We start from the raw sequence: 13,638 nt of genomic DNA, 5'->3' as shown, positions 1-13,638 counted from the left end.
TTTACTGCGCTATTTAAACTCTTTCCAAGCTTCACTGGACGAGGTAGCAAGGACTTCCTTCCTGCTGAATTCCACTCCACATCTAGAGACGCTTCGTTCTTCCTTAAAGACTTGTTTCCTGTACTCTGGGACTTGGACGCTTCAGGTACCTGCTCCTCGGGGGCCTTTCTGCGTCCTGGCTATCCGTTCCTCGGAGGGCCTTCCTACCTGGAGAAACCATCTACTCATGCTTGGGACTCTGCTCTGACCAGCTTCGTGAGTACGCTTACCTTCTGCTACCATCTCTTGCTGACGGAACCTCCGGTGTATCCTGTGCCTCAGGCCACTACCATGCTCGCCTCAGTAAACCTTCTACTTCGTATCTACACTTCAGAGTTGGTTCTCCACCTTCCCAGTTCTACAGACCTCCTGCACCCCATCTACCATTGACAGCCAGATTCACAGCATACCCCGCGCTGCAGGCCGCTGCAGGAAGGATTCCCCGGCGTACCCCGCTCCACGGGCCAATACCGGGGCCATCATCACTGGGTAATTCCATTACTCTGGACAGTGTCTCTATTCCCACTCGGTGGGTTCTACTCCTCTTCCAGTATAATAAAGTCTCGCTAATATTGTGTTCTTCTCTGCTGAGACCAAGCCTATCGTGGTGAGTCCCCACAGGGCTCCTCCCTGTGGGTGGAGTCAACTCTTACTACAATCCAGGGACCACAACCATTCCAGATTATAACACGAACGAACAGCACAGTTGCCATCAGTGAAGATTTAATGTGATTTCGAGTGAAGAAAGGTAAAAGAAGAGTAGATTTGTACTATTTACTCTCTATCTAGCTTGATTGCAATTAGCTAGAGCAGTGGTTCTCAACTTTTTTGCATCATGACACACCTGACAGATGATGTTCAAATCCGTGGCACATTGCACACTACATTTAACAGCTATACTAAAAAAAAGAAATCCTAGATATTTTATTGTTGAAAATGATGCAGGAGAAAGATAACATATTCTTTAATTTCAATAACTGCTTATAAAATATTATTATTTTTTCACAAAAATTTTAATTTTTACTTACTGCATCAGTGAGAAATCTGGGACTATGTATATGCAGCACACAGTTTTTTGATACAAACTCTCATGCAATTCAATGTCAACCTCAACCTCTTCTGGATTTTATACAAAGCAGAGTTAGGAAATTTCCCCTTTCAACTCACCGTACAAAAAATATATTCAAATTCTGAATCTCCCTCAGTAATAGTACTTCAAAATCTTTACATTTTCAGCTTTTAAGGCTTTAGCAACTCAACAAATTAAGATGCAGACAGAAACCCAGCAACAAGATGGGAGTCTATTCAGTCTTTTGCACTGAGAGCCGCATGCATGTTTGATTATCTGCCTGTTGGTGAGAGGTTGTATGTGCGCAAACATTCCTGGCTCTTTGAGAATGAGTCTAATCTCTGGAGGCTAGAGTATTACCCCTGGTGAAGTGAGGCAGAAATAGAGATAGATTTATATAGAGGAGACCTTCAGGGACATAATAGAGTGGTCGCATCTGTAGTCTGGCAGTTCATGTGCTGCTTTGGAAGAGCAAGGTCACGTGAAAGGAGACCATCACCTTGGTGTGGCAGGAAGTGATCTTGTAGCTAGGACCTGCCCTCCAGGTGATTCATTATCCTCTTACACTGAGGAGGGAAGGGTTAGGACTGCTGTTGTAGGTAGAGATTTGATCATTAGGAATGCAGATAGCTGGGTGGTTGGTGGGCACGAGGACCACAGTAACTTGCCTGCCATGTGAAAGATAGTTGACCTTACATATCTTCTAGACAGGCTTTTAGAAGAACAAGTTTGATCTCTGGAGGCTAGAGTGACAGAGCTGGAGGAGCTGAGACTCACAGAGCAGTGGCTTGACCTTCAGGGATATAGTAGATCACTCCCAACTCAGTCTAGCAGCCCTTGTGCTATTTTGGAAGAGCAAGATCACATGGCAGAAGACCATCACTTTGGTGTGGCAGGAAGTGATCCTGTAGCTAGGACCTGCCCTCCAAGTGATGCTTTATCCTCTCACATTGAGGATTTGTCTCCAGGGGCATTTTGTTCCTTTCCTTCCTCTTCCCTCTCCTCTTGCATCACCCATCTCTCTCCTTTTTCCTCCTCACACCCTACCTCATCTCATTCCCTCCTCATCATTCTCCTTCTCTATTCTTCCCCTTCCTTTCTCTTTCTTCCCAACCCCCACTTCCACTTTTCCATCCTTGTTCTCTCTCTCTTTGCTCAGGAGGGAAGAATTAGGATGGCTGTTGTAGTTGCTGATTCGTTCATTAGGAATATAGATAGCTGGGTGGCTGGTGGGCATGAGGATCAGTTGGTAATTCACCTGCCCGGTGCGAAGATAGTGGACCTCATGTGCCACCTAGATAAGATTTTAGAGCATGCTGGGGAAAAACAAACTGTAATGACATAAGAAGGTGCAGGAGGGAGATTCTGGAGGCTGACTTTAGGCTCTTAGGTAGAAAACTGAATTCCGAGCATCCAGAGTTACATTTTCAGAAATATTTCTCATTCTACACATAGGACTCTAGAGGCAAACTGAGAGCCAGAGTCTTAATGCATGGATGAGATGATAGTGCAGGGAAGAAAGCTTTAGATTGTTATGAATTAGGGAACATTCTGGAGAAGGGGGAGCCTATTCTGAAGGGACTTACTCCACCTTATCTAGGGTGGAACCAAGCTGCTTGCACTAACTTTTAAAAGGAGATAGAGCAGTTTTTAAACTAGAACATGGCGGAAACCAACAGCCACTCAGCAATGCATGGTTTGGAGAATGATATCTTTAAAGGATACTGGAAATCAAGTAAGTTTGAATGTCCTGATAGAGCAATGGATATAAAAGCTGAAAAAGTCCAGAAATTTAAATACAGAACATGCAGATAAAAATGACTCCAAACTGGCTGTATCATCTGATAATAATTAGGTTGTGGATACATATATAAATAAAAATACAAATACATCTATTTAAAAATGTCTGAATGAAAATGCCAGAAATCTGAAAAATAAATCTGTAGAATTAGAATGTATGGTGCTAAAGGAAGATAACCAATGGAATGCTGTGATGCAAATTGCATTAACATGACAGGGCAGATACAATTGATAGGATGTGGCATTGTATGTTAAGGATGGCATAGAGTCAAGCAGTATAAAAGATTTGCAGGGAAAAAACTGCACTCAGATATCCTTATGGATAGAAATTCCAAGGGAAAAAGAAAGAGTATAGTAGTAGGGATGAGTATAGTAGTAGTGGCTAGGATGAAGAAACAGACTGCAAAATACTAAGAGAGATTAGACTGACTTGTAAAATGGGTAACACAATAATAAGACAAAGGTCTTGATTATCAATTGTGGAAAACTTATGATACCAAATTTAATTAATGTACTCTGTGCTGATTTAAAACTGGCCACTTTGGTGAGAAGTTTGAAGGTGTTAATTGATGGAAAGTTTTCCTTTACTTATGAGATCAAAACAGTTGTGAAGTCTGTTTTTTTCAAGTTGTGTCTCCTGCATGAGCTGAAACCATTGTTGCAGGCTGCTGAGTTCTGATCCATTGTGTAGGCGATTCTTCTACCTATGTTAGACTACTGCAGTGCATTATATCTTGGACTCAGTTAAAACCCTGCAGTTGTCACAAAACTCTGCAGCATATTTAATCTCTGGTCTTAGCATGCGAGAGCACATTGCATCAGTTATTTATGACCTCCACTGGTTCCTGTGCAGTGGCCACAAATTGCTTGCTCTCGATTCCTTTCCTTGGGCGAACACCTTGTTGTAGGTCTACAGCTCCCTAAGAGCTCTATGCTTCTCTCAAAGGGGCCTTCTGGATGTCCCCCTGATGCGGCATGGATGTTTATTTGAGACTCATGAATGTTCATTCTGTATGGCTGCTCCAATTTGGTGGAACTCTTTACCGCAGGAATTACATCTAACAACTTGCATCAAGACTTTTAAAGGTCTTCAAAAATACATTTGTTCAGGCTTGCATTTCTATGAACTCAAATTCAGACTCTGTTGAGGGTGCTGATGGTATGTAGTTGTTATTCAGACTATCCTGGAGCTATTGTTATGTCTATTTTATTTATTTGTTTCTTTTGTATTTTTATATTTTTATTATATATGTATTTTTGTATGCCACCTAGGTGTAGACAGATTATAAATGGCACAAATAAATAAGTAAACAAATAAAGAAAGAAAGAATGGGAGACTTCAATTACCCGAGTATTGATTGGGTAAATCTTCTATTTTGAATGCAGACCGAATTTCCTTTGAAACATAGTAGTGAAGAATAATGTTAGAAATGTATTTGCAAAATCAACTCAGATCCCTATTACCTTTTTTTTTGTTGACCTGTTCTCTAAACTTCAAAGTACCAAATCTTAGAGGGAGCTGAGTAGTGGTGATTTTCTGCCAGATCACCATCCTGGAACCTTTTTGAACTTTTTTCTTTTTTCCCCATTGGGAAAAAGTGGAAGGTGGAGATTGCTGGTCGACCTAACTTTGTAACTTTTTAAAAAATTACTATTAGAGTCAAGGATTCTTACATTGATGGTTGGGCTAGATGAGAAAGAGGAAAGAGTTAAAAATGGTGGACACCTGCGTAACTGCAAATGAAGGCTTATGGTGCGATACACCTAGAAGGAGTTTTTACTACTGCACTGGATAACTGAAAAGCAGAAGGAAGCTACAGTCAAAACAAACAAAATGGAAAAAAAAAACTTAACAGTGACAAGAGAACTGTAGGGGCAATAGGTACAGTCTGAGCTAGTCCTCAGGGTTCCATTGCACTGATTGCCATTGAAGTTTATCTCTGATTTTTGGCCCATGTGATAAATCAGTTTCACCATCAGCTTTCTATCATGCACTCTAGTGAAGACAGCACCCTATAATTTAATGATAGGGTCAGTGCATAATACACGTCTTCTGTTACATGTACCCAATACATCACTGACTGTAGCAGTCCATAAAGCTGAATCAGCATTCAAGCTGTGGCTTACAGATCATGCATCAACATCTCTCTGTACTGGACCAGTGATAATAGATGAATGACAATATTTACAAATTAGCTTCAGGCCTCAGAAAGAAAAGTGACACAGATGTGAGAGTCTCCCAGTCTGAAATATTTCAGTATGGCAGCTGAACTGAGGCAAGCAGGAAACAATCTTTCTTCAAGAAACAGCTTGAAGATCCTAGCTCCTAGTTTGAGTGGCTTCCTTTTGTTTACCAGTATGTGGCGGGCCACAGATATTCAGTACCTCATGTTTAATGTCTATTTTATTTTTCAGTTTGAACTCAAAGGGGTTGTGTGTCGAGAAGCAGTAAATGACTGTGATATTCCAGAAAGCTGTACAGGAAACTTCAGTCAGGTACTATGTTCAAATGTTTGCATGAAGTTGTTTAAATAAATAGTGGAGTATACATGTGAAATCTCTATTGATTTCTTTGGCTTTTGCTGCATACAATTTATTTGCTTAGAACTTGGAAGTTATTGAAGTGCCTTCTGTGTCAGTAATACAGCTCAGTACCTCTCCTTTCAGCTTGACAGATCTTTTACTCTAGTTATGATTTTCATCTTTAATTGAAAGTTATCTTGTCAGTCACTCACAGCTGACTATGATCCTCCAATTTCATCAGATGTGCTTTCTGTCTTTATTGCATATGCCAGATATGGCAGCTGCGTCCTTATCCTGAGCATAGGCAACTCGCTATATTATAGGCTTCCTGGAATTAGCCTAATATGGCTACATTTGTTCCAGAATACTGCAACAGGTTATGGAGAAGAAGGAAAAAGAGCAATTACATTTCACCAATTCTTTTTGATCTATATTGGCTTCCAATGGAGGCCACACTAAAGTATAAAATCCTAGCCTTTATTTTTAAATGTTTATGCTAAGATCATTTTAAATACCTAATGGAGTTATTGACACAATATGAGCCAGTTAGAATGCTCCATTCCTCCGAACAGTATTTGCTACTGGTGCCCTCCTTGTCAGATGCCAGGCTATCTATTACACAATGAACAGCTTTTAGCTGGTTTGGACCATCACTTTTGAACTCGATTTTGGTTGTATTAAGAAATGAACTAAATTTTCCTAGGACAAGAAGGATGGTAGTCCTCACACTTAGGTGACATCATCAAACTTTGATCTCAAAGAATCCAGTGCTTCCAAACATTCTGTACTGAGCATGTGCAGCTGTAGTCATCACCCAGCCCCCTAGGCAGAGGCCTTCAGTCTCTTTTTTTCCGTGGAGCCATATGGTCACAGGAGCCGTGTGCTCACTGTATTCAGCTTTCCTCTCTTCTCACAGTTTTTGTAAGTGGTTTTTTTTCTAGAGCTGCAGCTGTTTCCTTCCCTTTTCTCTTAAAGTAGTTTTATTCTTCTATTTTTCCTCTTCTTTCCAACTGTCTGCCGGACACATAGTGGGCTTTCCCCCTGGGCAGCCTGGCAGACTCTGTTATTTAAAAAAAAAACCAAAATAAAAACCTGCTCCTGCAGTTTTGGTATCTGTGTCCTCTCCTTGCTCTGTCTGTTTTTTCTCTTTTTCCATGCTGCTGACAGGACTGACTTATGCAGTCTGTTGGTGATTCGTGTAGGCTGCTCGCCTGAGCTCTGCCTGGCTGGAGTTCTATGGCGGTTTTACTGATCGATGGATTCAGATGGTGGAAGGATCAAGGACCACGCCGTTCCTGTGAGGGGGAGATCTCATCCTCCCCACATCTCAAGGAAGTAGTCTCCACAGGCGGGAGCCTGGATGAGGTTACCTCCCCTCCTGCTTGCCAGCCTTGGCAGTGCAGTCTACCTGGGAGAGAGGGTGAATGGAGCTTGGGCTAGCAGCTTGCGGCCACACCTCATTGCCATGGCCATGAACAGTTGTCCATGCACAGCTGTGACCAGCTCATCGTTCATCGATGTCGGGACAGCGTCAGGGACCGAGCCCATTTTCGAGGTCCAGGGTCACCCTTGTTGCCATCGAATTGCGTGACCTCCCATGATGTCATAGTAGCCTTCTGTGCCATCGCCATCGGTGGAACTGGAGTCTCGCTGCACTGGCTTGGGCATTGAGGGGGCGGAGTACAGCACCTTTGATGCTGCTGATGCCTCGAGGCCGCACTGCCATCAGAGCTGTGATGCCCTCGGTCGTGGTGCCAACAGTTCCCTTGGTGCCAAGGTGCCCATAGTGCCCTCGGTGCTGTGATGCCCTCTGTGCCGTGGTGCGGCGCACTTGTGCCCTCGATGCACTCAGTGCCACTGTGCCTTTGGTGCACTCGATATTACGGGTGCCTTTGGTGCACTCGATTCCTCTGTGCATTTGCCACAGCACCCTCGGTGCACTGGATGCCTCAGTGCCCCTGCTGCACTCAATGCTGTGGGGACCCATGGTACCATTGATGCCACTGTGCACTCAATGCCCATGGTCATCTTGAAGCCCATGGCTTCCTTTGGGCCAAATCCCCGTCGGGGCCCCTGGGCAGTCAACATCCATGGGCATCTGTGGAGCTGGGGATGGCGCTATTTACCGTGGAACTGATTATAGTTCAGTTTAGCACAGTCAAGGCCCTGGGTGCCGAGTTGTTGGGTGCCCGGTGGTGGCTTTGCTTTGGTGAGCACAAAAGCACTGTGGGCCCTATGGGCTCCGACACCGCTCTGGGCACCAGTAGCTGCAGCCAGAGATTGCAGGACATGGCCGTAGTACTCCTCAAAGGTGAGCCGGTGCCGATGCAGCTTTGAGGGCCTGCCTCTCGAAGTGTTATCAGGAACTGGAGGGGGTGATGCCATAGACCGCAACCCTCCATCATGCCTTCCCCAGAGCACCAGTGGTGCTGAGGACACCATCATCACACTGTTCTCTCCGTTCCACTGGAGTTACTGTGACGTTGAAGCGCAGCTTGCGTGGTTGGGAAGATAAGGAATCTGTTCCAGGTGCCTTGGATGCTGGCAGCTGGCATTTTCCCTGTTGGACAAAGGTCTAGGCACCAGTATTTATATATACAAAAAATGTAAATATAAATAATGTAATATTTATATTTTGGTAAAGTATTTACATGAAAAGTATTTCTCATAGTTTTGTATTGTTATAAATATTAATGAGGATTTATATATTGAATATTTATTTTTATGAATGTATGATAGAATATTTACCTCTTGTATTGGTTGGATATAGTATTTGTATGACAAGAGGTTAAGGGTATTTCCTGTTTTTTTGCCTTATTGGGTTATCTGATTACACAGTCATCAGCTATACTAGGGTTCTTCCGTCTTTTGTCATGGTCTCAGCCTCCGTGTCAGTCCGTACCACATAGTGCTAAGAAGCACTGGCAGGGGAGGTGTCATTACACACTCTGTGCTTGGTCATGGGGCCAGGGCCGCCATCAGGAATTTTGAGGCCCCATACAGCCAAAATGTCTGGGCCCCCAAGCGCACCTGCCGCCTGGCGGCTGCGGGCCCCCATATGTGGCAGTAGATCCTGGGGCCCCATACTGCAGGCCCAAGAATACTGCCCTGATGGCGGCCCTGCATGGGGCAGTGTGTAACCACCAACTCTGGCACATGGTTCTCAGTCCTCACTGGGGTGCAAGATTTCTCCTACAAGCACGGTGCTTAGGATCATAGGGGTGCCACCATGCGTGGATGGGTTACTACTGCATGAGTTCTGCCCAGCAATCTTTCGCAGCAGAAGGCTTCCAGTTGTCCTCTTCCACCTGAGCATTTGTGTGTTGGGGGGGGGGGGGGGGCGGTTTTCCCTCCCAGCAGTCACAACAGGTTACGTTCCGCAGTTGTAGGACTGACCTAGGACTGCATTCCTGGTCAGATCAATTCCCCTTTCTTGTGGAATAGTCCCTGGGGCTTTGTCCCTGAAAAGTTTTTTCTCTGATCCGGGGTCCTGTTCCTCTGCATCGGCGTGTCTCCTTCAAGGCCGGGGCCAGGGAGTGGTAGCAGCGGTCGTTGGACCGTTTTTAGCTGGGCTCCTCCGGGGATTGCAGTGGCGACCTCCCCTATCCAAGGCTGTCTGCCTGTGGTAGATTGGTCGCTTTGGCACCTCAGCGATCAGTGATTGTACCTCAACTCTCTTTCGGGGAGTTGCTAGGTCTTTCAGGATCAAGAGGCCCCTATCCTGCTGCTTCCCTCTCCCCTCTAGAAGAGGAGATTCGACTGGGTTCCGGGGCAACCCTTTCAGGATCCCCTCCTGATGCCTGACTGTGCACCCCTTTGAGGGGTGTCCCTCGTTTCTGTTCCCGGACAAGGGATGGCACAGCTCTGACTGGCACCAGCCCCAAGAATAGTTGATGATAACACTCTCCCTTGGGCGCCCTAAGATGCAGCAGGTCTATCCTCGAGGGAGCCTGTCCAGTGTTGCTCACCCTTTTGCCATGTCCATGACTGAGAGAGTTGGGGACCGAGTACCCCGCAACAGAGGCACTGCCCCCTACTTGCGATAGCATGCAAGCTTTTCTTCCCCTTTTTCAGGATCACCCTGTCTGCAGACAGAGGATCCTGGGTCATGCAATGTTGTCCATTGCTGGGCCATGTGCTCCCTTAGGAGGGGAAGTATATGCACTCGTGGCTGGCGTACTGATACCTCAGCCAGGTGCTTGGCACTCTGTTCCAAGATCGTCCTGGGCCTACCCTGAAGCCATTTGAGTTTCCAGGCTGGTAATGAAATCATGTTCTACCTGGGTTTGCACATGTGACTCCCTGGCTTCCCGTCTCCAAGTGGAGCTTTCAGGATTTCTCTCCTGGGGCAATCGCTCTCAGTTTCCGCTGTTTCAAGAAGTCTGAGGGTTCCATCTTCATCTTCATCTGCTGGTTTCGGCAGTGAGTTCTTCGCTTGGGGTCAGAGTTGTAGCCAGGCAATTTGATGCCTAAGGCCAAGTGAAAATTTGCGTCCTCCCCTTTTAAACAACACATGACACCACGGGTTGGAAGATTCTGTTAAATGTTTGTTCAGCAATGCCTATGGCCAGGGCAAGGGTATTAGAGGCCCTAGGAAAACGTTATAGCCTTGCACCCCCTACCCCATCACACCCTCCTCACACACAAATAAATATTATGTATTTATAACACAGATTTTACATGAAAAAGAACATTCAAAGCACAGTCTTCTGAGGTAAAAATATCACTTACAATATGTATATTATATTTACATGCACTGCTGAGGTGCCAACCAGAAAACCTTGCAAAAAAGCATGAGACTCTTGGAATCTATATGGAATTAGGCCTACTGTAATGTGTCCAGGGCATGGGCATGATCCTCAGAGAGCCATGAGGAAAAATAATTTCTATATATATAAAAATAGCACTGAAAACAGCAACAACTCTATTTATGAAAGTTAATACTACAAATATTACATCAGGCCTAAAATAGTAATACACCCCATATTAAGAAAACAGATCAAGCCAAGCTGCTATAGATCCCTACATAGAAACTACACAGTAATGGAGTAATTCACTTCAGTCGCACATGCAAAACACAGACATATCCTCAAATACACAATAAAGAGACCATACAGAATAAATAGAAATGTACAGACAAAAGCTGACCTGGAAACTGCAACAAACAAAATTCTGTTAGCACTTTAACAAACAGAAACATTACCATTTCTCATAAGATAAAATTATTAAAACCATACCAATAAAAAGAATAATTCAAAACAATTAATGAATACAATAACATTCAATAATTAAAACTCATTAAAAAAATCAGCAAAAAACATCAATAAAATATTTCAAAACAGACACATGAAATAACACTCAACAATTAAAATCAGGATTTTAACAAATTCCCAGTTATCCATACCTTGGACCTTTTGATTTCCAGATGCCCTGAAATTGTCATGGATTGGCAGGCAAAAAGTAACTGAGGTAGTTGTTCACACACATGCTCCCTCTCATACACACACATGTTCTCTAAAACTCCCCAACATACATGCATACATGCTCTCTCTCATTCTCCCACACACATGCACACATGCTGTCTCTCACTTTTCCACAGATAAGCACACATACTCTCTCTCTCCCACACATAAGCACTCATGCTCTCTCTCACTCTCCCACACTCATGCTCTCCCACATACATGCTCTCTCTCACTCTCCCACACATATGCACACATGCTGTCTCTCATTTTCCCACACTCAAGCATGCATGCTCTCTCTCTCTACCACAAACAATCACACATGCTCTCTCTCACTCTCCCACATACATGCTCTTTCTCCCAGACATATGCACACATGCTCTCTCACTCTCCCACACACAAGCACACATGCTCTGTCTCACTCTCCCACACACATGCACGTTTTCTCTCCCACTCTCCCATACACATGCACACATGCTCTCTCTTTCTCTCCCCCACACATGCACACATGCTCTCTCTTTCTCTCCCCCACACATGCACACATGCTTGCTCATTCTCCCACACTCAAGCATACATGCTCTGTCTCACTCTCTCACACACAAGCACACATGCTCTCTCACTCTCCCACACACATGCACAGATGCTTTCACTCTCCTGCACACATGCTCTCTCTCACTGTCCCACATACAAGCAAAAATGCTCCCTCACTCTCCCACACACAAGCACACATTCTCTCACTGTCCCACACAGAAGCACACATGCTCTCACTCTCCCACACACATGCACACATACTCTCTTTCCCTCTCCCGTACACATACACACATGCTCTCCCTCACTTTCTCACACACAAGCAAAAATGCTCTCTTATTCTCCCACACAAAAGCACAAATGCTCTCTCACTCTCCCACACACATACTCTCCCTCACTCACTTCCTCCTTGACGTAGCAGGCAGCAGCAATCTCCTTCAGCCCCCGTGTCCAAGGGGACTAATTCCGGCCACGGGGCATTGGACTACTTCTAGCAAGGCATGCTCCTCCTCCTCAGCAGCGCGGCCCTGTCGAAATTGTTGGCATGGTAAACGCTGCCTTAGTAAGTGGAAAAGCAGCGCAGCCCCACCAGAATCAGCGGCATTGCTAGTGGGGCTGTACTGCTTTTCCACTTACTAAGGCTGTGCCGACCTTGCTGTCAATTTCAAAGAGGCAGTGCTGCTTTTCTTTTGCTGAGGACCCGCCAGCGGCCAGCTGCACTGCTCTCGTTGGTGCCTTTTGGTAGTGGCACCTATGGCCATGGCCATATTGGCCATAGGCATGCTATGGCTCTGCTTGGAGTTGATAGACAACCGGGTGACTTGTGCTTGCCCCAGGAGTCCACCAGTCTGCCTCCTTGTATTCCTCACTCATTCTGACTTCTGATTGGATTGTCGGGAGGAGAGGAGGTAAAGCTAAGGCACCCATGGTATATCTCTGTATACCTGCAGGGAAGGATATACCACATTTTTTCCACTTATTTTCACCATTCTCTGGCCAATACTGCCTTAGTTTTTCTCCTTCTCTAGTTTGCCCAAAGGGCCTTCCTGCTCCCCTTGCGATCCTGTAACATGATAGATGAGCCTGTTCTGAAAGGTGCTCTTAGAAACATAGAAAATGACGGCAGAAGAAGACCAATCGGTCCATCCAGTCTGCCCAGCAAGCTTCACACTTCTTTTTTCTCATACTTATCTGTTTCTCTTGGCTCTTATTAACCTTAGGTTCTATTTCCCTTTCACCCCCACCATTAATGTAGAGAGCAGTGATGGAGCTGCTTCCAAGTGAAATATTAAGTTTAATTAGTTGGTTAAGCGGCAGCATAGCTCTCTGCCGTTGAAGCAGAGAGCAATGCTGGATATGCATGAAGTATTAGTTTTTCTTCTCCCCTGCCGTTGTAGCAGAGAGCTATGCTGGATATGCATTGAAAGTGAAGTATGCCTTGAAAGACACATTAACTATCATCTAATATTGAAATGCCTAATAATTGGTAATTGAAATGCCTAATAATTGGTAATTGAATAAGCCTAATAATTGATAATACTTGTAGCCCATGAACCCATCCCTGTTTTTTTGTTGGTTTTTTTTCTTTTTTTAATTTGGAGATGGCAGCCCTCCATCCTTCCGCTCCGTGAAGGTGGAACACCAACCACGGCCACTGGCATCCCGCTCCGTGAATGCCTCTGTGGCTACTGCCGCTCCGTGCAGTGTTTTGCTGCCGCCTCTTTATACGCTTCCTCTAGACCTGATGGATCCACAGTGTTTATCCCACGCCCCTTTGAAGTCCTTCGCAGTTTTGGACTTCACCTCTTCCTCTGGAAGGGCATTCCAGGCATCCACCACTCTCTCCGTGAAGAAATACTTCCTGACATTGGTTCTTAGTCTTCCTCCTTGGAGCCTCAGCTCGTGACCTCTGGTTCTGCTGATTTTTTTCTGACGGAAAAGGTTTGTCGTTGTCTTTGGATCGTTAAAGTTTTTCAAGTATCTGAAAGTCTGAATCATATCACCCCTGCTCCTCCTTTCCTCCAGGGTGTACATATTTAGATTCTTCAATCTCTCCTCGTATGACATCCGATGAAGACCCTCCACCTTTCTGGTCGCCCTTCTCTGCACCACTTCGATCTTGTCTCTGTCTCTTGAGTGAGCTTCAGTCCTATCTCATCTCCCTACTCAGGAGTTTTAGGCTACCGGTCTCTTTCAGGGATTGTCTCTTCTCCCCTGAAA

General features: G+C 44.9%; 1 protein-coding gene across 4 annotated transcripts in view; it reads left to right on the top strand.

Moving 5' to 3' along the window:
* Positions 1-13,638, top strand: part of ADAM22 (ADAM metallopeptidase domain 22) — a 730,321-nt gene that overhangs the window by 566,880 nt on the left and 149,803 nt on the right. For all 4 annotated transcript variants that reach the window (XM_029588789.1, XM_029588790.1, XM_029588788.1 and 1 more), the window contains exon 18: positions 5,324-5,404. In XM_029588789.1, coding sequence (XP_029444649.1) covers positions 5,324-5,404 — 81 coding nt within the window. The remainder of the gene's footprint in view (positions 1-5,323; positions 5,405-13,638) is intronic.

The sequence above is a fragment of the Rhinatrema bivittatum genome, chromosome 2, assembly GCF_901001135.1.
Source record: "Rhinatrema bivittatum chromosome 2, aRhiBiv1.1, whole genome shotgun sequence".
Taxonomy (NCBI): domain Eukaryota; kingdom Metazoa; phylum Chordata; class Amphibia; order Gymnophiona; family Rhinatrematidae; genus Rhinatrema; species Rhinatrema bivittatum.
Note: the sequence above shows the minus strand (reverse complement) of the source record. Positions and strands in the feature narration are given on the sequence as shown.